The 22,436-nt window shown below is 41.5% G+C and overlaps 1 protein-coding gene across 1 annotated transcript in view; it reads left to right on the top strand.

The window, feature by feature from the left end:
- Window positions 1-13,027, top strand: part of LOC141140930 (S1 RNA-binding domain-containing protein 1-like) — a 296,826-nt gene extending 283,799 nt beyond the window's left edge. Inside the window, exon 22 of the mRNA XM_073628483.1 lies at window positions 9,667-13,027. Coding sequence (XP_073484584.1) covers window positions 9,667-9,959 — 293 coding nt within the window. The 3' untranslated portion in view covers window positions 9,960-13,027. The remainder of the gene's footprint in view (window positions 1-9,666) is intronic.
- The last annotated feature ends 9,409 nt before the right edge of the window (window positions 13,028-22,436 follow it).

The raw sequence follows: 22,436 nt of genomic DNA, 5'->3' as shown, positions 1-22,436 counted from the left end.
GAGCCTCAGATCCAAGATCTGCAGTCCTTGCCTCATCCCTCAGTTCATTAAAGGATTCTGGGCTTGATGGTGGCTTCCTTAAAGATCATGTCATATGCCCAGTTTCCCTACAAACTGTTGTAACCCAACATTCTGACAACATGAGACAATTGGGCTCAGTCTCTGGATCTACCCCTGCATCTGACCAGCAAAATCTTGAAGGCTCTTCAGTGTTGGTTGTCCAGTCCAACAATAGAATTAGAAAAGTTCTTTGTCCTGATGGTGTGGAAGGCACTGTGGTTGAGAGGAAGCTCGACTAACAATTTGAGTTTTCCTTCAGCACTTTAGCACTGCCATGGTGGTCGCATACAATACGGCACCAAAACTCATGCGGAATTTAAAGACTTGGCCGGAATTTTCCATTCCAGACCTGTCCTCAGTGGACATTTCAGATCTTAAACATTGGCGAGTGGACTTTCTAAGCCATCAATGTCTCGATCTCGGAAATGTTTTAGACTCTGTTTCCTGTGGGGGTTTTGCCTGACATGGAAGTTTTGTTGTCTATGTTCAACCACAAACTGGACAAATTTGTCACCAGGACCAGGGAATCTTGGGCCTTCATAATGGATGCCCTCATGACTCTGTGGGGTGAGCCCAAGGGCTTCTTCCCTTAAGGTGGTCACTGCCTGCCTTCTTTAAGCATCGTATGGAGATTGCTCTCCTCTGCTTGGATTTGGTTAGGGCTGTGCGCATCTACCTAGTGGCTACTGCATTAGTTTCTTAGTCTTACTCCCTGTTTGTGCAGCTTGAGGGTTCTTGCAAAGGGCAGGCCACTTTCCATTTTACCTTCAGCTTTGTTCCCTACCCACATTTACTCAATCTGCTTTTTGTTGCAGCTTAGCGTTCTGTGAGTTTGAAAGAGAGCAGTGTGGGGGACAAAGCTGAGTGCTCGTTTGTGAGTTTCTGAGGCTTCCCAATCTTTGCTCAGAACATCTTGCCATCTGCAGGAGGTATTGGGAGGGCAATAGAATAAGCAACTTAAAGGATAACAACACTTTTTAGCACATAAAAAAATATATATATATAGAGCGTTTGCAATTGCAACACAAAGCAAGTCATATTAAATGTTATTTTAAAAAATTACCTTTCCTTTTCAATCTGAAGCACTGTAAATTTCTGTAAAATGCAATACGGCTACCACAGATAGTGTATAGAACCACCCCTATGCTTGAGCGATTGGCTTATACTAATTGGCTTATACTTATACTGATACTGAGTCTGCACTAAGATACAAATCAAATTTTTAGCATCCCCTGCAACAAAAATGTTATTTTAAGGTGAGATACTCCCAAAGGGAAATCATGTCTAAAGGGATGCAGACCCTGCAACTTCTCTCATTAGAGCCCTGCAGGTACAGCAGCTAATTGATAATTATAAAACCACTCCCATTAAGATTTCCTTGCACATAGACACAAACAGCTATTTCTTCCAAATAACAATCGCTAACTCACATTTTTATAAATATTTTATTATATATTTTCATGTGGCAGCACTGAAGAAATGACACTTTGCTACAAAGTAGTGAGTGTACAGCATGTATAACAGTGTAAATTTGATGTCCCCTCAAAATAACTCAACACTCACTTTTGTTGCCATTAATGTCTAAACCACTGGCAACAAAAGTGAGTAAACCCCTAAGTGAAAATGTCCAAATTGGGTCCAGATAGCCATTTCTTTTAAACCAATTGAGAGTTTCCTTGGCTTTGTGTTTGGGATCATTGTCTTTCTGGAATGTCCACCCTCGTTTCATCTTCATCATCCTGGTAGATGGCAGCAGGTTTTTATCAAGAATGTCTTGGTACATTTTTCCATTCATCCTTCCTTCAACGATATGAAGTTTGCCAGTACCGTATGCTGAAAAACAGCCCCACACCCTGATGTTCCCACCTCCAAATCTCACTGCTGGTATGGGGGTGTTTTTGGGGTTGATATGCAGTGCCACTTGACCTCCCAACATGGTGTGTATTATGGCATCCAAAGAGTTCAATTTTGGTCTCATCTGACCAGACTATATTCACCCAGTATTTCACAGGTGTGTCTAAATGTTGTGCAGCAAACTTTAGACAAGCTTGCTTTTTCTTCACCAATTGAGTCTTGCGTGGAGAACATGCATACAGGTCATGGTGGTTGAGCGCATTACTTATTGTTTTTTTTTAAACAATTGTACCTGCTTATTCCAGGTCTTTCTGAAGCTCTCCACAAGTGGTCCTTGGCTTTTCGACAACTCTTCTGATAATTATTTTCAGTCCTCTGTCAGAAATCTTGCGAGGAGCAGTTGCCTGTGGCCTGTTTATGGTGAAATGATGTTCTTTCAACTTTCTGGATTATGGCCCCAACAGTGCTCACTGGAACATTCAGAAATTTAAAAATCCTTCCGTAACCAATGCCATCCGTATGTTTGGAACAACTAGGTTGTGAAGGTCTTAAGAGAGCTCTTTGCTTTTACCCATCCTGAGATGTTTCTTGTGTGACACCTTGGTAATGAGACACCTTTTTATAGACCATCAGTTGAGACTGAAACAGCTGATATTGATTTGCACCCACAAGGGTAGGATTGCTTTCTAATTACTGATAGATTTAAACTGGTGTCTTGGTTTTCCATGCCTTTTTGCACCTCCCTTTCTTCACGTGTTTAATACTTTTTCCCTGTGTCATTCCATTTTATTACACATAACTTTGTTTCTAAACTTATTTGTTTTTGGTTTCTTTGTATGTATGGATTGCATGGGTTGTTACTGACACGTGGTGAAAATTTCATGTCAATAGCACCTTTAGAAATATATTTACCTAGAAAAATGGTGACGTGTTCCATACTTATGTATATAATTTGTTGTGCTTTTTGCATTCTATATGAACAGAGAATTTTTTTCTTTCCTTGTATTTTTGAATTAAAGTACACAGCCATCTTCAGACCTGTCCAGAAATGTCCAGTCGGGTTCAAGTTTGGGCTCTGGCTGGGCCACTCAAGGACATTCACAGAGTTGTTCCATAGCCACTCCTTTGTTATCTTGGCTGTGTGCTTAGGGTCATTGTCCTGTTGGAAGATGAACTTTCACCCCAGTCGGAGGTCCAGAGAGCTCTAGAGCAGGTTTTCATCAAGAATGTCTCTGTACATTGCTGCATTTATCTTTCCCTCATTCCTGCCACTGAAAAACATCTCCACAGCATGATGCTGCCACCACCATGCTTCACTGTAGGGATGGTATTTGCCAGGTGATAAGAGGTGCCTGGTTTCCTTCAGACATGACACTTGCTATTCAGGCCAAAGAGTACAAAATTGTTTCATCAGACCGGAGAATTTTGTTTCTCATTGTCCGAGTCCTTCAGGTGCCTTTTGGCAAACTCCCGGCAGGCTGTCATGTGCCTTTTACTGAGGAGTGGCTTCTGTCAGGTCACTCTACCATACAGGCCTGATTGGTGGAGTGCTGCAGAGATGGTTATTCTTCTGGAAGGTTCTCCTCTCTCCACAGTAAAATGCTGGTGCTCTGTCAGAGCGACCATTGGGTTCTTGGTCACCTCTCTGACAAAGGCCCTTCTCCCCCGATCGCTTAGTTTGGCTGAACGACCCCGGAAGAGTCCTGGTGGTTCCAAACTTCTTCCGCTTATGGATGATGGAGACCACTGTGCCTCCATACAATCATGTCTCTGTGGTCTACAGACAATTCCTTGGACTTCATGGCTTGGTTTGAGCTCTGACATTCCCTGTTAACTGTGGGACCTTATATAGACGGGAGTGTGCCTTTCCAAATCATATCAAGTCAACATCTCAAGGATGATCAGTGGAAACAGGATGCACCTGAGCTCAATTTAGAGTGCCATGGCAAAGGCTGTGAATACTTATATACATGTATTTTTTTTTTAATATAAATTATCAAAGATTTCAAACGAACTTATTTCACGTTGTCATTATGGGGTATTGTTTGTAGAATTTTGGAATAAGGCTGTAACATAACAAAATGTGGAAAAAGTGAAGCGATGTGAATGCTTTTCGGATGCACTATACTGTATATAGTTTTCTATATGATACAGTATATAGTGATTTTCCTTTATTAGCTAGTTGGCAAAATAATTACTCAGTTCTCAGAATTATGTCCTTATTTTGCTATGTCAACTGGTACACTTTAGTATTGCTGAGTCTAAAGTAAAGGATAGATATCACCCTATATAACTATACAGAATGTTTTGTAACTTTTGGAAGTGTGTCTTAAGTGTATCTTTCCCCATGGAGACAGGCCTATTTACGTTGCCTTTGTAGCTACTGTATAATTTTGTATATGGGGTGTATTTGTCTTTTCTATATACAAAGAGATCTTCTCAGCAGCATAGCTTGGAGTAAAGTCATTTTTCAGGAGAAGCTTCAAACGACACATGACCTTACACAAAATAATAATTCCTATTTTAATACCGGCCTTGTAGGTTTACACCATCTCCTCTTCATCTGAACCTTTACAAAGATTTTGATTGAAGAGACAGCTGAGAAGTGTATTTCTTTTTCTCGATCGGGCTCATAAATCACCCATTTATCAGATTGTACGCCGAGCCCTCCCCAGGAATAACATTTACTTCTAGAAGTATGCCCTGTCATGATCTAACCGCAGTCTTCCCTGCGTCTCTGGTGGCTGTGTTTAATAAGTGCGCTTTTTCTTGATTCACAATTTATGCGGCATATAATTTATTTTCAGATTTGAATTCATTTCCTGAATACGCGGTCGCCTGACCACAAAAATGAGTCATTTCACAGCACAACCTTCTCGCCTGGTCTCTTATTATTTGGCTTTCTTTACAGTTGCTCCCTGGATGGCTACAAAGGCTTTTTTCTTTCACAGAATTTATGATCACTATTGTGCCGGCATTAATATTCGATTTCTGCTAAGGGGAAATGATGTTGGCTGAAAAGAAATTATTTCTCAGCAATATGACGGCCTCTAATGCACTTTCTCATTTATGTTGAGATTATAATATAATGTGTTGCTGCTTCATCCAACCCTTTAACATTACATGTTACCTGTATTTTAGTACAAAAACATAAAATACTGCTATATAGGCAGGTGGTCAGGAAAGTAGACACAGTTGTTCATTTTCTAAAGACTGTTCGTGTAGCAGAACTGTCACTCAACTGTTAAGAGTTTAGGAATACCCAAAATTCCCATTTATAAAGGATCCAGATTTTTGGAGTACTTAAAGTGGGGTTCCACCCAAAAAAAAAAACTTCATGAAAAATCCTAAAAAAAAATACAAAAAAACCTTTGGATATTTTTTTTTTTTTTTTTTTTACTCACCTCTAAATGCCTGTTGCTAGGGGGTCCCTCGTAGTCTGCCTCTTTCAGTGCCTGGGCTGGTGACATCACTTCCGTCTCGGCACAGGAAGGGCTCAGCTCTGCTCTCTCCCTCCTGTCAATCATCTGGGACCCATTACAGGTCCCAGGTGACTGAGCGGCCAATCACTGCGCGCAGCGCCGCTCGCGCATGCGCAGTGGGTGCCAGGCTGTGAAGCCACAGCCCGGCGCCCACAGTTGCAATGCCGGCGCCGCTGAACGGAGGGGGAGACGAGCGGGGCTTCGATCCCCCGCATCGCTGGACCCTGGGACAGGTAAGTGTCCAAACGTCAGCAGCAGCAGTATTTGTAGCTGCTGACTTTTAATTTTTTTTTTTTTTTTTTAACTGGACCTCCTCTTTAAGACGTATAAATCAGGGAATCAACTTATAAATAATTTTCATGGATTGAAGGAATCTTAACTAATAATCTGATACACAGAATTTTGAGGTAAGGGTAATACCAATCAAAGCTTTGGGTATCCATTTGAGAATCGGATATTATTTTAAACCACCATGTTTATTACAGTGCATTTGCATAGACCAGCTATCTCCAAACTGCGCCCCAGGGGCCCAGGAGGCGACCCTTTGCTTGTTTTTATCTTGCCCTTGGGGCACTATTCCATCCACTGACACCACAAATTTATGGTGTATTGTTTATCCAATATCCAGGATTTGGGTTGCAGCAGTTTCACAACTAGCAATTTGCCTGGCGCAAATTATTTTTGGTTTTGAGCATCCACTGACACCAACAATTGAGGCATAATTCCTGTTGCTGACACCAACAATGGGGCACTTTTTCTCCCACTGACACTATCAAAATGGCACAATTCCTTCCATTGACACCAACGATGGGGCATTATTCCTCCCATCGACACCAATGATGGGGCATTATTCCTCCCATTGACACCAATGTTGGGGCCTTATTTCTCCCACTTACCCCAACGATGGGGCATTATTCCTCCCACTGACACCAACGTCGGGGCATTATTCCTCCCACTTACCCGAACGATGGGGCATTATTCCTCCCACTCACCCCAAAGATGGTGCATTATTCCTCCCACTGACACCAACAATGGGACATTATTCCTCCCACTGACACCAACAATGGGACATTATTCCTCCCTCTGACACCAATTGGGCAGAATTTCTTCCACTGATGCCAACGATGGGGCACTAGTCATCCCACTGATATCAAAGGTGGGGCATTGTTTACTCACTGGACACCAGGACATTTTCTACTCCCACTGGCACTAGCCTGATCCCTCAAAAATCTGAAGGACAGTAAAAAGTAATTATTTACTATATGTTCATACAATGTATTAGAAGTTGAACTTCTGTCATTTCCTGCTTGATACGTGGGGCAGAGGGATCCTCCTGATGGGCAATTTTGCTTAATAGAAATCTTGATCGTCACAGTTCTCTGTGAGAGTTTGCAGTAATTCCTCCGGGTCCAGCTTATCCATCAGCTGTGTATGGACGTATACTGCCCCCTTCTTTGACTGCTACTCTACTGCAATACAAGAACCGTCTTTTACATTTTTTCAGCAATTTTGCAGTCTACCATCTTTTGGATGTAGCCTTTTGTTACCCTTGATTGATTCTACTAGAGAATTCTCATGCTTTAGTGGATTTTTATCCCTCTCTGCATGCCTTTATAGTGAGGTGGGAGTTTGAGGAGGAAGCATTTGCCATTACACAAGTCTTTCTTTTAATTATATATTTCTATTTATAGTTGACTCTAATATCACAAATATATCTCCTGAAGAAGCTTATGAAAGCGAAACATGTTGAGAAAGTGGTATTAACTTCTGTATCAAAGGGTTATCCCCCCCTTTTTCTGTTTTGTATACTGTTTTTATTAATGTCTGTTTCCTTTTAATGAGAGTGTCTAATAAAATATTATTTTACGATACGTTCGGTATATCATTGACTTAAGCACCGTTAAAAGTCCCTGAGGCCTACATAATGGCCTCAATGCCCCATTACTTAAATAGGATTTACAGTGCCTTGAAAAAGCATTCATACTCCTTGAAATTTTCCACATTTTCTCATGTTACAACCAAAAACGTAAATGTATTTTTTGGGATTTTATGCGATAGACCAACACAAAGTGGCACATAATTGTGAGGTGGAAGGAAAATAATAAATGGTTTTTAAAATTGTTATTTTTTATTATTTTTTACAATTTAAACTTTTAAAAGTTTATTACAATTCTTTATTTTTATTTCAGCCCTGTTGGGGGGCTTTGGTGGGATATCAGGGGTTTTAACAGACCCCTGACATCTCCCCTTTGAGAGGGAAAGAAACTGAGGACACAGATTCCCCAGTCCCTGTCTCTGCAGTCTCAGCTGCACTGAAGATGAATGGACAGGAGACAGATGCTCCTCTCCATTCATAAACTGAAGTATCATAAACATAGTTTACAATGCTCAGTTACAAGTGACCACTGCCTCTGTTCATTTGAAAAAGGAAGGAGCCGGTAAAGACAGATTTACCAGCTCCTTTCTCCACTTTCCTTTCTGACAGATCGAGGACTAAGGGGTGCCCGAGGAGCCTGAAGGAGCACAGAGGACACAGATTGGGACTGGAGGAGAATATACAGAGACAGTTGGGGATGATCGGTGTGAGGGTTTTGATCTAAACCTTTCCATTGTAGCACTGGCTGTATGTTTAGGGTCGTTGTCCTGCTGGAAGGTGAACCTCCGCCCCAGTCTCAAGTCTTTTGCAGACTCTAACAGGTTTTCTAAGATTGCCCTGTATTTGACTCCATCCATCTTCCCATCAACTCTGAGCAGCTTCCCTGTCCCTGCTGAAGAAAAGCATCCCCACAACATGATGCTGCCACCACCATGTTTCAAGGTGGGGATGGTGTGTTCAGGGTGATGTGCGATGTTTTCTGCCACACATAGCGTTTTGCTTTTAGGCCAAAAAGTCAAATTTTGTTCTCATCTGACCAGAGCACCTTCTTCCACATGTTTGCTGTGTCCCCCAAATGGCTTCTCGCAAACTGCAAATGGGACTTCTTATGGCTTTCTTTCAACAATGGCTTTCTTCTTGCCACTCTTCAATAAGGGCCAGATTTGTGGAGAGCACGAATAATAGTTGTCCTGTGAAGAGATTCTCCCACCTGAGCTGTGGATCTCTGCAGCTCCTCCAGAGTTACCATGGGCCTATTGGCTGCATTCAGAGATGAATGCTCTCTTTGCCTGGCCTTTCAGTTTAGGTGGACAACCATGTCTTGGTAGGTTTGCAGTTGTACCATACTCTTTTCATTTGCGATTGATGGATTGAACAGTGCTCCGTGAGGCGTTCAAAGCTTGGGATATTCTTTTTATAGTCTAACCCTGCTTTAAACTTTGCTACAACTTTATCCCTGAACTGTCTGGTTTGTTCCTTGGCCTTCATGATGTGGTTTGTTCACTAAGGTTCTCTAACAAGGCACGGAGGGCTTCACAGAACAGCTGTATTTATACTGAGATTAAATTACACACAGGTGGACTCTACTAATTAGGTGACTTCTGATGGCAATTGGTTCCACTAGATTTTAGTTAGAGGTTTCAGAGTAAGGGCTCTTTCACACGGGGCGGATCAGTGATGATCCGCCCCGTGAACATCCGCTTGCTCAGCGGGGATCACTCCGCCGATCCCCGCTGAGCAGGAAAATGACAGGTCCGTCGCTGCACAGTGTGTCAGAGCGCCGCTCTCTCCCATGGGGGATCGGATGACGACTGACCGTAGAGTCCATCGTCACCCGATCCGATCCGAAACCGGATGGAAAAGTAGGGTTTTCCTCTGTTAAACTTTTTCGGATCGGAGCGTGTTGGATGTCAGCGGACATGTCACCGCTGACATCCGACGCTCCATAGACCTCCATGGAGTTTCCATTTAGGTCCGCCTAAAAAACTGACAGGCGGACCTGAACGGACAGTCCGTGTGAAAGAGGCCTAAAGGGGGCTGAATACAAATGCACGCCACTCTTTCCAGATATCTATTTGTAAAAACTTTTGAAAACCATTTATTATTTTCCTTCCACTTCACAATTATGTGCCACTTTGTGTTGGTCTATCAATTAAAATCCCAACATGACAAAACATGACAAAATGTGGAACATTTCAAGGGGTACGAATACTTTTTCAAGGCACTGTACATGGTTTGACACATTTGAAATGTTGTTGAAAATGAATGATGTAAAATTACGAGATGTACGTTACCGCTAACAGTATTTAGTCATGTCCTTTCACCATGATCTTATGCTGTTGTTATGTAATTAATGTCTAAGCTGCGCTGATTGAAAAACTATCCATTTTACAGCGTTTGATCAATCGGATTTCAAGACCAATATCGTCAGCATTGAAGACCTGAGGCTTGGAACTGTCCTTACTGGGAAAGTTGAAAATGCCACATTGTTTGGAGTATTTGTGGACATTGGTGTAGGAAAAGCTGGGCTAATTCCTATGCGATTTATAACCGAGGATAAACTCTCCAAGGAGAAAAGACGGAGAAGTCTTGGACTTGGACCTGGAGAACGTGTAGAGGTTCGAGTTGTAAATATTGTGGTTCCACAGTCAAGAATTACACTTGAACTTTTGCGTGTTTTAAAATGAGATTTGGCGGACTCAAAAGATGCACTCAGTTCTGTTTTAGCATATGAAGTGCCTTTTTTTTTTTTTTTTGTATCCCGTCCGGGAATAAATTAATACAAAAAAGGTTGTGTTAGTAATAGTTTTTTTCAAATCATCACCAGAATGTTCTGATTATGTTTGTGGTAATTTTTTTATACATCCAAAAAATGAGAAATAGTCAAACACATGATTGATACCTCTCCTTCAGCGCTCATAGAAAAAACGTTATTTCAAATAACGTAAGCAGCCACTATAACAATAAAACAATATACCAGAAATGTGTTACAGAAGTTACCATAACATTTAGTAGAGCTAATCAATCACATTAAAATTTGGACCCACATGGAGCTGGCGGCCGCTGATTGAGCCGAAGGGAGGGGCTGCACCGAGCATCGGGAGACTGTGCCCGACTGGACACCGGCTCCTCCTACTTCGGGGCCCGGACAGGTCCAAAATAGAATTTGAGACAAGTCACCCTACCTCTGTTGAAGATGTTTCCACAAAACAGACCCCCAGTGGAGAGAGGCGGGGCCTGCTGACAGGGATTGTAACATAAACACAAGCCTATTATCTATTACCATCTGGTAAGTTCATTACCTTGGGGAAGTATTGAACACCCGGTGTGGTGAAGGTGATCAACTGGATTTTATCCTGCATGAACTTTTTCTTGATGGACATTTTGTTATCCACAATTTATTTATAAAGTGGACTTTTCTATCACAATTTTAATTAGACTGTGATTGATTAGCTCTACTAATGTTATGGTAACTTCTGTAACACATTTCTGGTATATTTTTTATACAGTCTATGTTTTAGTTCTTTTAATAATAGTGGTTGACCATTAATACCAATAATTTTGAAATGTATAAAGAAAAAGATTAACAATGCAAACACATATTTGAAGGAGTTTCTAGACTGTGCAATTGGGCAATGCTTAAAAAAGTATTTGACATTTATACATCCCAGATTTATATATAAGAAAGCACCAGCGCTATCACATTAGAGATCTTGTTGGATTCTTTTTGTAATTTTAGATTGTAAGCTCTAACGAGAAGGGCCCTCTGCTTCCTCTTATTCCAAATTGTGTTGTAACTGTAATGTCTGCCTTCATTTTGTACAGCGCTGAGCAAACTGTTGGCGCTATATAAATCCTGTATATTAATAATTAAGTTCCCAGCAACCCCTGGACAACCCCCCCCCCTTCTTGGGTCAGGTCCCCAGAGTATGTAACTTTCTTTTTTTTTTCATATTTATGAGACAAAATAAAAACAGGTTTGCCAAAAAAGAAAGCACAACACATTAGTGAGAAAAAAATTTAGCGCAGCCCACCTTTTATCTTTCTGGATCAGAAAGGGTTTTTTGTGAGGGAGATGCCTGTAAACATGTATGACAGATTATTAGAAGAAAGAATTTATGGCATTTGCAACAGGTAAAAAAATATGACAATAGAGATTTTGTCTCCTGCAACTCGAAAGGTGTAATATTTACCGTATGTTGGAATGCCCTTGTGGGCTTTAATACGTGCGTTGCACATCTAGGACTCTGGCAATACATATGAGGGAACATATTACACCAAGCATAATGTCTGAAACCATTTCAGGTCACACCACAGTCGTAATCCTGGTGGATTACAGTTTTAGGAATCAGAGAAGGTTAAAGGAGAAGTACAGCCAGAACTTGTTTGACTGTACTTCTATGGATCACAGGAGTGCAGATCATTTTGCACACCTGTGACCCATTTTCAGCTGAAGCCTGCTATCAGCAGACCTCACCGAGCTGGTCCAGGCTCGGGAAAGATGGTGACCATATGGTCAGGATCTGTCCACGGGCCTGGACCTGCACCCGGCTCAGCCTCTCCGTGAGCCGCTGAGACAGCTGCTTCTGTTCCCTCTACAGCCCAGCTCTCCAGTGAGCGTGGGGGGCCCTGCAGAGAGCCAGTGACTGACGGTAACCAGCTGTCTGCTCAGGGAGCTCTGAAAACCGAGCGATCAGTAGTGTTTGATCGTTCGATTCTCAGTGTTAGAGCTAGCCAGGGACATATGCTGCATCCATATAGGTAAACATGATTAAAAAAATAATAAAATACCATACGTCTCTTTTAAAAAAAACCAGCGGAGAGGGGGCACTTTCGTGAGACAACAGAGTAGGAGGGAATCGTGGTGCATTTATGATACTAATGTTTTGGTCCTGGATGGTTTGACTATAGAATTTGGCCTCGACTGTTTTATCATTGATGCTTGATACATCTTGGATAAAACAATGTCAGTAGCTTACATTATGGGTGTTGTGTAGGTGCCATAGTTCGTAACATTCTAGTCCATTAGGTATGCTGTATGTAGTACAGTCTGCATTTATACTTATCAGTTTAGTTATCTGTGTATGTGTTGATATGAAATTATGGATTATACAGTATGTATATATAGAAGTAGTTGAGTTGAGATTTTTTTCGTGAAAGTTTTTTTCGATGGTGTATATAGTTATAAATTTGGAACTCTGCAGACTTATTTGTTTAATTTATTTACTGGGGTGTATGAAGTAGGAAGCTCCTAATTAGGGGATCTGATTGCACACAGCTGCGTAGGGATTTTTATACTTTAATTCTGTAAAATTGTTAACTGAATTACATTCTTTCCTAAACAAAACTGATCAGAAGATTCAACACAAATAGATTTTACAGCGTTTGATAAAAACAGATTTCAAGAACAATATCGTCTGCATTGAAGACCTGCAGGTGGGAAAAGTTCTTTCTGGGAGGTTGGAAAATGCTGCAATGTATGGAGCTTATGTGGACATCGGTATGGGACGAGCGGGGTTATTTCATTTTTAGATTTTATATAACAGAAATCAAACTCCCAAAGGAGAAGAAACTGGAGACGACTTGGGCTTGGACCTGGAGAGCATGTAATGGTTCACGATCTAAATATTAATGTTTGGCAGTCAAGACTTCCCTTGAAGTTTTTCGTGTTTTAAAATGATGGTGCTTGGACTCCCAGTTGTGTTTTTAGATATGAACTGCCGTTATATGTATTTTAATAAATTGATAAGAACAAGGTTGTTTTAGTAATAATTCTTTCACATGCACTCCTTTCTCTTTTTTCATTTACTGCAGCAGCCACTGATTGATCCTTATCTCATCCTCTGCTTTCCAGGGCTCACTTTCACTAATTTCCTGTCCATAAGACCAGCGGTTACTATGATTTTTTTTTCCCCCCTGGGGGGCCACTGGTCACACAGCCTCCCCTCATTAGTTCTATTGCATAAGCCAGGCCAGGAGACTCCAGGTCTGTTTTGGCCAATCTACACCTGCTTGCCATCTACACTATATTACCAAAAGTATTGGGACACCTGCCTTTACACGCATCCCAGTCTTGGTCCGTAGGGATTAATATTGAGTTGGCCCACCCTTTGCAGCTATAACAGCTTTAACTCTTCTGGGAAGGCTGTCCACAAGGTTTAGGCGTGTGTCTATGGGAATGTTTGACCATTCTTCCAGAAGCACATTTGTGAGGTCAGGCACTGATGTGGATGAAAAAGCCTGGCTTGCAGTCTTCGCTTTAATTCATCCCAAAGGTGTTCTATCGGGTTGAGGCCAGTCAAGTTCCTCCACCCCAAACTCACTCATCCATGTCTTTATGGACCTTGTTTATGCACTGGTGCGCAGTCATGTTGGAACAGGAAGGGGCCATCCCCAAACTGTTCCCACAAAGTTGGGAGCATGAAATTGTCCAAAATGTCTTGGTATGCTGATGCCTTAAGAGTTCCCTTCACTGGAACTAAGGGGCCAAGCCCAACCCCTGAAAAACAACCCCCATGCCATAATCCCCCTTCCACCAAATGATTTGCACCAGTGCAGAAAGCAAGGTCCCGTAAAGACATGGATGAGCAAGTTTGGGGTGGAGAAACTTGACTGGCCTGCACAGAGTCCTTACCTCAACCCGATAGAACACCTTTGGGATAAATTAGAGCGGAGACTGCGAGCCAGGCCTTCTCGTCCACATCAGTGCCTGACCTCACAAATGCGCTTCTGGAAGAATGGTCAAACATTCCCATAGACACACTCCTAAACCTTTGGGGTATCCTTACCAGAAGAGTTATAGCTGCAAAGGGTGGGCCAACTCAATATTGAACCCTACGGACTAAGACTGGGATGCCATTAAAGTTCATGTATGTGTAAAGACAGGTGTACTTTTGGTATTATAGTGCATGTCTACTGCCAGTGATAATGTCCCAATACATGGGACTTGTAATTCATTGAGGCAGCAAAGACTAGGAGCATGAGGAGCAAATGGTGGGGATATTTCAACCCCATACATTTAGAGGAGGACTGCAATGGGTATAAGATGAGAACACACAGAACAAGGGTATGTAAAGTGGGAAGGAAACTCAAAAAGAGGGTACTAGGGGAAATGTTTTTTTTAATTTTAGTTGTGTGACTTTGAGCAGAGAGGAACATCAGATATTAAAGTATAAAATAAATGCAGCAATTTTTTAAGGCATTTGATGTATCTATTGATTATGAATACATTAGAAAGTTAAATATAAAATAAAATGTTCTCTGGTTATTTATCGCAATATCTTTAGATTTAGCGGTTTAGCTAATCACTGCATGTTCAATCCACAGAATCAGGCCAATAAATATGAAGAGATATTTAAAGTCTTGGTTTAAGAAGACTTTATAGAAAAAAAGGAAACCATATGATCCCTCTCAAATTCAGATCGATATCAGAGATTTAGGCTGCCTTAAAACGACAGATGCCTTAAAACGCCACTTTTTTAGGCCTTTTTTTTTTTTTACAGATCTAAATGCAGCCCATTGTTTTTAATGTGTCTGTAAAAATGCATAAACTAGCGCTGTGTATAGATTAGTAAAAAAACAAAAATGAAAATCTACTTTGCTGGTCTGTGTTTCACCTGCAAATACGTGCATACACCACACCCCATTGCCAAATAAAGAAATATTTTGAATATTTACGTATTTTAACCTTAAGAGATTTTTGAAGATGCACTGTAACCGTCCCACAGAAAAAAATTTGACATGAAAAATGCATGTGTTTACATACACGATAATTTAACATTAACCACTTCAGCCCCTCAAAGGATTTACCCCCTCAATGACCAGGCCATTTTTTGCGATCCAGCACTGCGTTACTTTAACTGACAATTGCGCGGTTGTGGGACGTTGTACCCAAACAAAATTGACGTCCTTTTTTCCCCACAAATAGAGCTTTCTTTTGGTAGTATTTTGATCGCCTATTTTTTGCGCTATAAACAAAAAAAGACTGCCAATTTTGGAAAAAAAAAACTATTTTTTACTTTCTGTTATAATACATATCCCCAAAAAAATATATAAAAAAACTAATTTCTTCATCAGTTTAGGCTGATACGTATTCTTCTACATATTTTTGGTAAAAAAAATCCCAATAAGCGTATATTGATTGATTTTCGCAAAAGTTGTAGCTTCTACAAAATAGGGGAAAGATTTATGGAATTTTTATTTTTTATTATTATTTTTTTAATAGTAATGGCGGCGTGCAGTGATTTTTAGCGGGATTGCGGCGGACAGACCGGACACCTGACATTTTTGACACTTTTTTGGGAATCGGTGACATTATTACAGTAATCGGTGCTAAAAATATGCACTGACATTATACTAATGACACTGGCAGGGAAGGGGTTAACATCGAGGGGCGATCAAGGGGTTAAATGTGTTCCCTGTTTATTTTTTTTCCTGTATTAGGGCACTATGTAACTGGGGAAACACACACATCCATCTTGCTGCTTAACAGGAAGACAGATCTCAGTGTCATCCCCTGACAGAACGGAGATCTGCCTTGTTTACTTCGGCAGATCCCCGTTCTGTCTCTGCGGGGAACGATCGCGGGCAGCCAGCAGACATCGAGTCCGCCGGACCCGCTGATTGGCTCCCCCGCTGGACAATTGGAGCGTGCGCGTGCCCACGAAAGCTAGTGCACGAATCGCCGTACCGGTAAGGCTATTTGCAGAGCCGAGCCACCTTTGCCGCAGCACATCTGCGGCAGGTGGTCGGCAAGTGGTTAAGAGTGTTGTCATGTGCGGGTACAAAGCAGCCAAGACATAGAGCTACCCCCCACAAATATGATAAGGCCCCTTAAAATCCCTGGCCATCAAATTGCTGATACATCTTCTTTGTCAACTTATGTTTTTTAGTATAGTTTAGTGCATATCAACAATTTAATGGCCTGGGATATTAAAGGGCTTAACTATAGTTGTGGGGGGAGATGTATGTCTCTGCTGATCTGTACATGTGCAGGACATATCTTTTAATGTTGAACTATCATGTATGTAAACACATGCATTTTTTTATTTTTTGTATCTATACATCATTAGATATTTTTATATCAATTGTAAAATTTGTGTGGCACCTTTTAACCACTTTAGCCCCGGACCATTATGCTGCATAAGGACCAGAGGACTTTTTCCAATTTGGCACTGCGTCGCTTTAACTGCTAATTGCGCGGTCATGCAATGCTGTACCCAAACGAAATTTGCGTCCTTTTCTTCCCACAAATATAGCTTTCTTTTGATGGTATTTGATCACTTCTGCCGTTTTTATTTTTTGCGATATAAACAGAAAAAGACCGAAAATTTTGAAAAAAAAAATGATACTTTCTACTTTTTGTTATAAAAAAAATCCAATAAACTCAATTTTAGTCATACATTTAGGCCAAAATGTATTTGGCCACATGTCTTTGGTAAAAAAAATGTCAATAAGCGTATATTTATTGGTTTGCACAAAAGTTATAGCGTCTACAAACTAGGGTACATTTTCTGGAATTTACACAGCTTTTAGTTTATGACTGCCTATGTCATTTCTTGAGGTGCTAAAATGGCAGGGCAGTACAAAACCCCCCAAAATGACCCCATTTTGGAAAGTAGACACCCCAAGGAAATTGCTGAGAGGCATGCTGAGCCCATTGAATATTTATTTTTTTTGTCCCAAGTGATTGAATAATGACAAAAAAAAAAAATTTACAAAAAGTTGGCACTAAATGATATATTGCTCACACAGGCCATGGGCATATGTGGAATTGCACCCCAAAATACATTTAGCTGCTTCTCCTGAGTATGGGGATACCACATGTGTGGGACTTTTTGGGAGCCTAGCTGCGTACGGGGCCCCGAAAACCAATCACTGCCTTCAGGATTTCTAAGGGAGTAAATTTTTGATTTCACTCTTCACTGCCTATCACAGTTTCGAAGGCCATGGAATGCCCAGGTGGCACAAACCCCCCCAAATGACCCCATTTTGGAAAGTAGACACCCCAAGCTATTTGCTGAGAGGCATGGTGAGTATTTTGCAGCTCTCATTTGTTTTTGAAAATGAAGAAAGACAAGAAAAAACTTTTTTTTTTTTTTCTTTTTTCAATTTTCAAAACTTTGTGACAAAAAGTGAGGTCTGCAAAATACTCACTATACCTCTCAGCAAATAGCTTGGGGTGTCTACTTTCCAAAATGGGGTCATTTGGGGGGGTTTTGAACTGTCCTGGCATTTTATGCACAACATTTAGAAGCTTATGTCACAAATCACCCACTCTTCTAACCACTTACAGACAAAACCCTTTCTGACACTTTGTTTACATGAAAAAATTATTGTTTTTTGCAAGAAAATTACTTTGAACCCCCAAACTTTATATATTTTTTTAAACCAAATGCCCTACAGATTAAAATGGTGGGTGTTTCATTTTTTTTTTTCACACAGTATTTGCGCAGCGATTTTTCAAATGCATTTTTGGGGGGAAAAACACACTTTTTAAAATTTTAATGCACTAAAACACACTATATTGCCCAAATGTTTGATGGAATAAAAAAGATGATCTTAGGCCGAGTACATGGATACCAAACATGACATGCTTTAAAATTGCGCACAAACGTGCAGTGGTGACAAAATAAATACATTTTTAAAAGCCTTTAAAAGCCTTTACAGGTTACCCCTTTAGATTTACAGAGGAGGTGTACGGCTAAAATTACTTCCCTCGATCTGACCTTCGCAGTGATACCTCACATGCATGGTGCAATTGCTGTTTACATTTGACGCCAGACCGACGCTTGCATTCACCTTAGCGCGAGAGCAGGGGGGGACAGGGGTGCTTTTTTTTTTTTTTTTTTTTCCTTTATTATATTTTTGCTTTTTTTTATCATATTTTTAACTGTTCCTTTCATTTATTTTTTTTTAATCATTTTTATTGTTCTCTCAGGGAATGTAAATATCCCCTATGATAGCAATAGGTAGTGACAGGTACTCTTTTTTGAAAAAATTGGGGTCTATTAGACCCTAGATCTCTCCTCTGCCCTCAAAGCATCTGACCACACCAAGATCGGTGTGATAAAATGCTTTCCCAATTTCCCAATGGTGCTGTTTACATCCGGCGAAATCTAAGTCATGAAATGCTCGTAGCTTCCGGTTTCTTAGGCCATAGAGATGTTTGGAGCCACTCTGGTCTCTGATCAGCTCTATGGTCAGCTGGCTGAATCACCGGCTGCATTCTCAGGTTCCCTGTTGAGACAGGAGAGCCAGAGAAAAACACGGAAGGGGGGGGGGGGGGCATTCCTTGTAAAAGCAGTATAGAGGCTAATTAGCCTTTTACATGAAAGCCGACCGCTGGCTGAAAAGAATGATACCAAGATGATACCTAAACCTGCAGGCATCATTCTGGTATAACCACTCAAAGTCGTGAATTGCGTACCTGAAGACAAAAAAATGGTTAACAATAAAGCACAGTAAACGGTAAAGTATAAAAAATTGCATACCTGAAAAGTAATCGTGATAAAACATAATAACAAACATTGCAGAATAGAATACAGTAAAAAAGAGCAGAACAATAGAGAGAGAGAACAATAAAACAACTATTTTTTTTTTATTTTATATTTTTTTGTGTTTTTTTTTTTACACTTTTTTTTGTAACTGTAACTTTTATAACTGTAACCGGTTCCAGGTTCGGGTCTCTCAAAATGCGATGGTATCTTGGGTGACCCTGTGAAAGTGTGTCTAGTCTGTGCAGTGCTGTACCCTACGCTAATACTCAACTAGTGAATGGTAGCGTTCAAAACATTCACCAATGCAAAGACCAGGATTGTCTGGACAGGAGGGACAATAATAGCGGGTCTCACGCCTATATCCGGGCTTGCTGCAGACACAACATCTTTTTTGGGGGGGTTCGTTGGGTAGGGGTACTCGGGAGGACATAAAGAAAATGCCTCTCATGCAGCCAACTGCATTTGGTTGGGGATGTGAATGGGGGAAGTACGGGTACTGCAGAAGCGGTGGGTTCCCAATTAGGATTGGCGAATGCAGCAGGAAGGGCACGATGGGCCTGTGTTTGTCTTCTTGGTGGCAGCGGGACACTACTTGTGCTTGCCACCTCGCCAGCTTGAACTGCATTTATGGGACTCGCCACGTCACCAAGTATTACTTCAGTGCTGGTTTGACTACGACCGGGGTGTACTAGGCCGCTGGTACTTGCCAGTTCACCAAAACGCTACCAAAAAAAACTGTTAGTGATCGACAGTGATCGATCGATACTGCACTTGGGTGGGCTGATCCCGCTAACACTGCATTTTTGGGAACCCTAAACTGCTGGGGACGCTACTATAGATCTGATAGGATCAGATATTGATCCGTTCAGATCCTATACCACTAAGGGAGGTGTACGGTGAGTGCGTGGGTGTTAGCGCTACTGGCGCTAACCTGGCGCTGCCTGGGGCTGGTGCTTGCCAGTTCACCAAAACGCTACCAATAAAACTGTTAGCGATCGCAGGGATCAGGCCTGACTCTGCGAACGCTGCAGTTATGTGTTTAGTGTTTTGTAAGTGACAGTGATCGATCGATACTGCACTTGGGTGGGCTGGGCTGGGCCGGGGCGGAGGGGCAAAACGCAGGTGCTAGCAGGTATCTGGGCTGATCCCGCTAACACTGCATTTTTGGGAACCCTAAACTGCTGGGGACACTAGTATAGATCTGATCGGATCAGATATTGATCCGTTCAGATACTATACCACTAAGGGAGGCGTATGCTGCGTGCGTGGGTGTTAGCGGTACTGGCGCTAACCTGACGCTGCCTGGGGCGACACATATCACCGCCGGGCGATCAGGGGGCTAAACCTTTATTCGGTAATAAACAGTGGGTTCCCTGACACTATAAAAAAATAAACGAACTAACCAGCGTCACTCGTAATGGTTATACGGTGATCAGTGGTGAAAAGGTTAACTAGGGGGCAATCAAGGTGTTAAAACCTTTATTAGGTAGTATATGGGGGTCCCTGACGCTATAAAACGCTGACGGCGAACCTAAATATTTACCTCACTAACTAGCATCACCAGTGACACTAATACAGCGATCAGAAAAATGATCACTTAGTGACACTGGCGATGGGGGGTGATCAAGGGGTTAAAACTTTATTAGGGGGAGTTAGGGGGGTACCCTAGACCTAAAGGGGGCTAATACTAACTGCCCTACCCCACTAACTGTCACAAACTGACACCAATGCAGTAATCAGAAAAAAAAACTGCTTGGTGTCAGTGTGATCGGGGGGGTATCGGGGGTGTAAAGTGTGCCTGGCATGTTCTACTGTGTATGTGTGTTGGTGCACTCACAGTGAAGTCTTCTCTCCTCGGCGCCAGAACGGAAAATACCGAGCCGAGGAGAGATGACATCATTTCCTTTTCTGCTGTTTAGCATACAGCAGCAGAGGAAGAACGTGATTGGCTGGAAGCAATCGCGAGGGGGGGGCCACAAATGGATGGTCTCCCCCTCGCCTCTCATCACTCCCAGACACAAGCCGACCGCGTCCAATCAGACCCCCTGCCCGTGGGAGGCAGATCCCGTGCCATTCTGCCGACGTACATCGGCGTGAGGCGGTCGGCAAGTGGTTACAGCAAAAAGTAAAAAAAATTGCGTTTTTTTTCAAAATTGTCGCTCTTTTTTTTGTTTATAGCGCAAAAAATAAATACCGCAGAGGTGATCAAATACCACCAAAAGAAAGATCTGTTTGTGGGAAAAAAGGACTTCAATTTTGTTCGGGTACAACGTCGCACAATCGCGCAATTGTCAGTTAAAGCGACGCAGTGCCGAATCGCAAAAAGTGCTCTGGTCAAGAAGAGGGTAAAATCTTCCGGGGGTGAAGTGGTTAAGGAATTTTTAGATGGTGCCACTGTTGAATGAATTGCAATCTTTTCTTAACCAAATTGATCAAATTTGTTTAAAAAAACAAAAAAGCAATTTGGGCGACTATATAACTTGTGATGGGATTTATAGTTCATTTAGGCAACAAAGACTAAGTCCGGCGATACACGGTTCAAATCTCGGCCGGTTCAGCAGGAAACAGCTGAGGTTCGAACCAATGGGCAGGCTGAATGTTCCAAGTTGATCGATCGATCAACTTGAGTACAACCAGCCTGCTGGATTCTCTTGCGATTATCGCAAAAGGCTGCTAGCGATAATCACGGTCTTCTCTCTGACTCCAGTTGACCAGAAAATTGAAAAAATGACGTGACATCCTCAACAAAACCAACACCTAGCAATAGAGTAATAAACCTTTATCAGTCCACTTCTGAGTATGCCTAGAAACTCTTCTCTTGCCCTAGGGAACCTTTATGTCAGAACTTGTATAAGCATAATGAAGGCAAATGCGTATTATTAGTTCTACAGGTTTACTTTAACACTGACCTGAACAGTTCTTCCTTAACCAGTTTTGCAGGGAAGCAGACAGCAATAAAAATTTGACAGAGAGTCTAACCCTTACCCACTCTATCCAAAATTAAAACAGTTCTTCCAGTCTAACAAGGCCTATCAAGCCTTTTTGGAGTCTAGTTTTTTTAATTACATGTTTTTTGGGGTTTTTTTGTCATAATAGCCTTATTCAAACATTCTAGTTTCTCAAAAGACAGTTTTAAAAAGGCTCAGAAAAGAGAGGATGACTTCTTGATTAAGATCTTAAAAAAAAAAAAACCTCAACGTAATCCTCAAATGTCTTACAAATAACTTCTAGTTCACAGGAGAGATGAGTGTCCTATCTTTTACACTTGTAATTGGGTTTTCTGTAGAAGAGGTGTTGATTAATTTTGATAGCAGTTTACCGGCTTGCTAGATTACACTAATATTCACATTTCTCCCAGAACTCCAAGTAAAAAATTCTCCCTAATTTCTAGAGAACCCTTAGGAGTCTTAGGTAACCTTTTTTGAGTGACTAATGCCATGAGTCACATTTGATTTGTTTTTCAAAATGCAATAATTTTTTTCAGCCTGAAAGCCCATCTCCTGACGAAAATAAACCAGTCCATCCCTTTCACACACTAACCCTTATAGTTTTTTTTAAGCCTTCTTATGCCAGTTTAAACAACCGGAATCGACTGCCTTGTGAGCCGCCACAGTGTCCCTTCTGCTAGTGGGGACCCCATAATCCAAGTGGTGTAGTTCAGACCCA

Source organism: Aquarana catesbeiana, linkage group LG04 (genome assembly GCF_042186555.1).
Source record: "Aquarana catesbeiana isolate 2022-GZ linkage group LG04, ASM4218655v1, whole genome shotgun sequence".
Taxonomy (NCBI): Eukaryota; Metazoa; Chordata; class Amphibia; order Anura; family Ranidae; genus Aquarana; species Aquarana catesbeiana.
The sequence above is the reverse complement of the archived record's forward strand: the minus strand, read 5'-3'. Positions and strand labels throughout refer to the sequence as shown.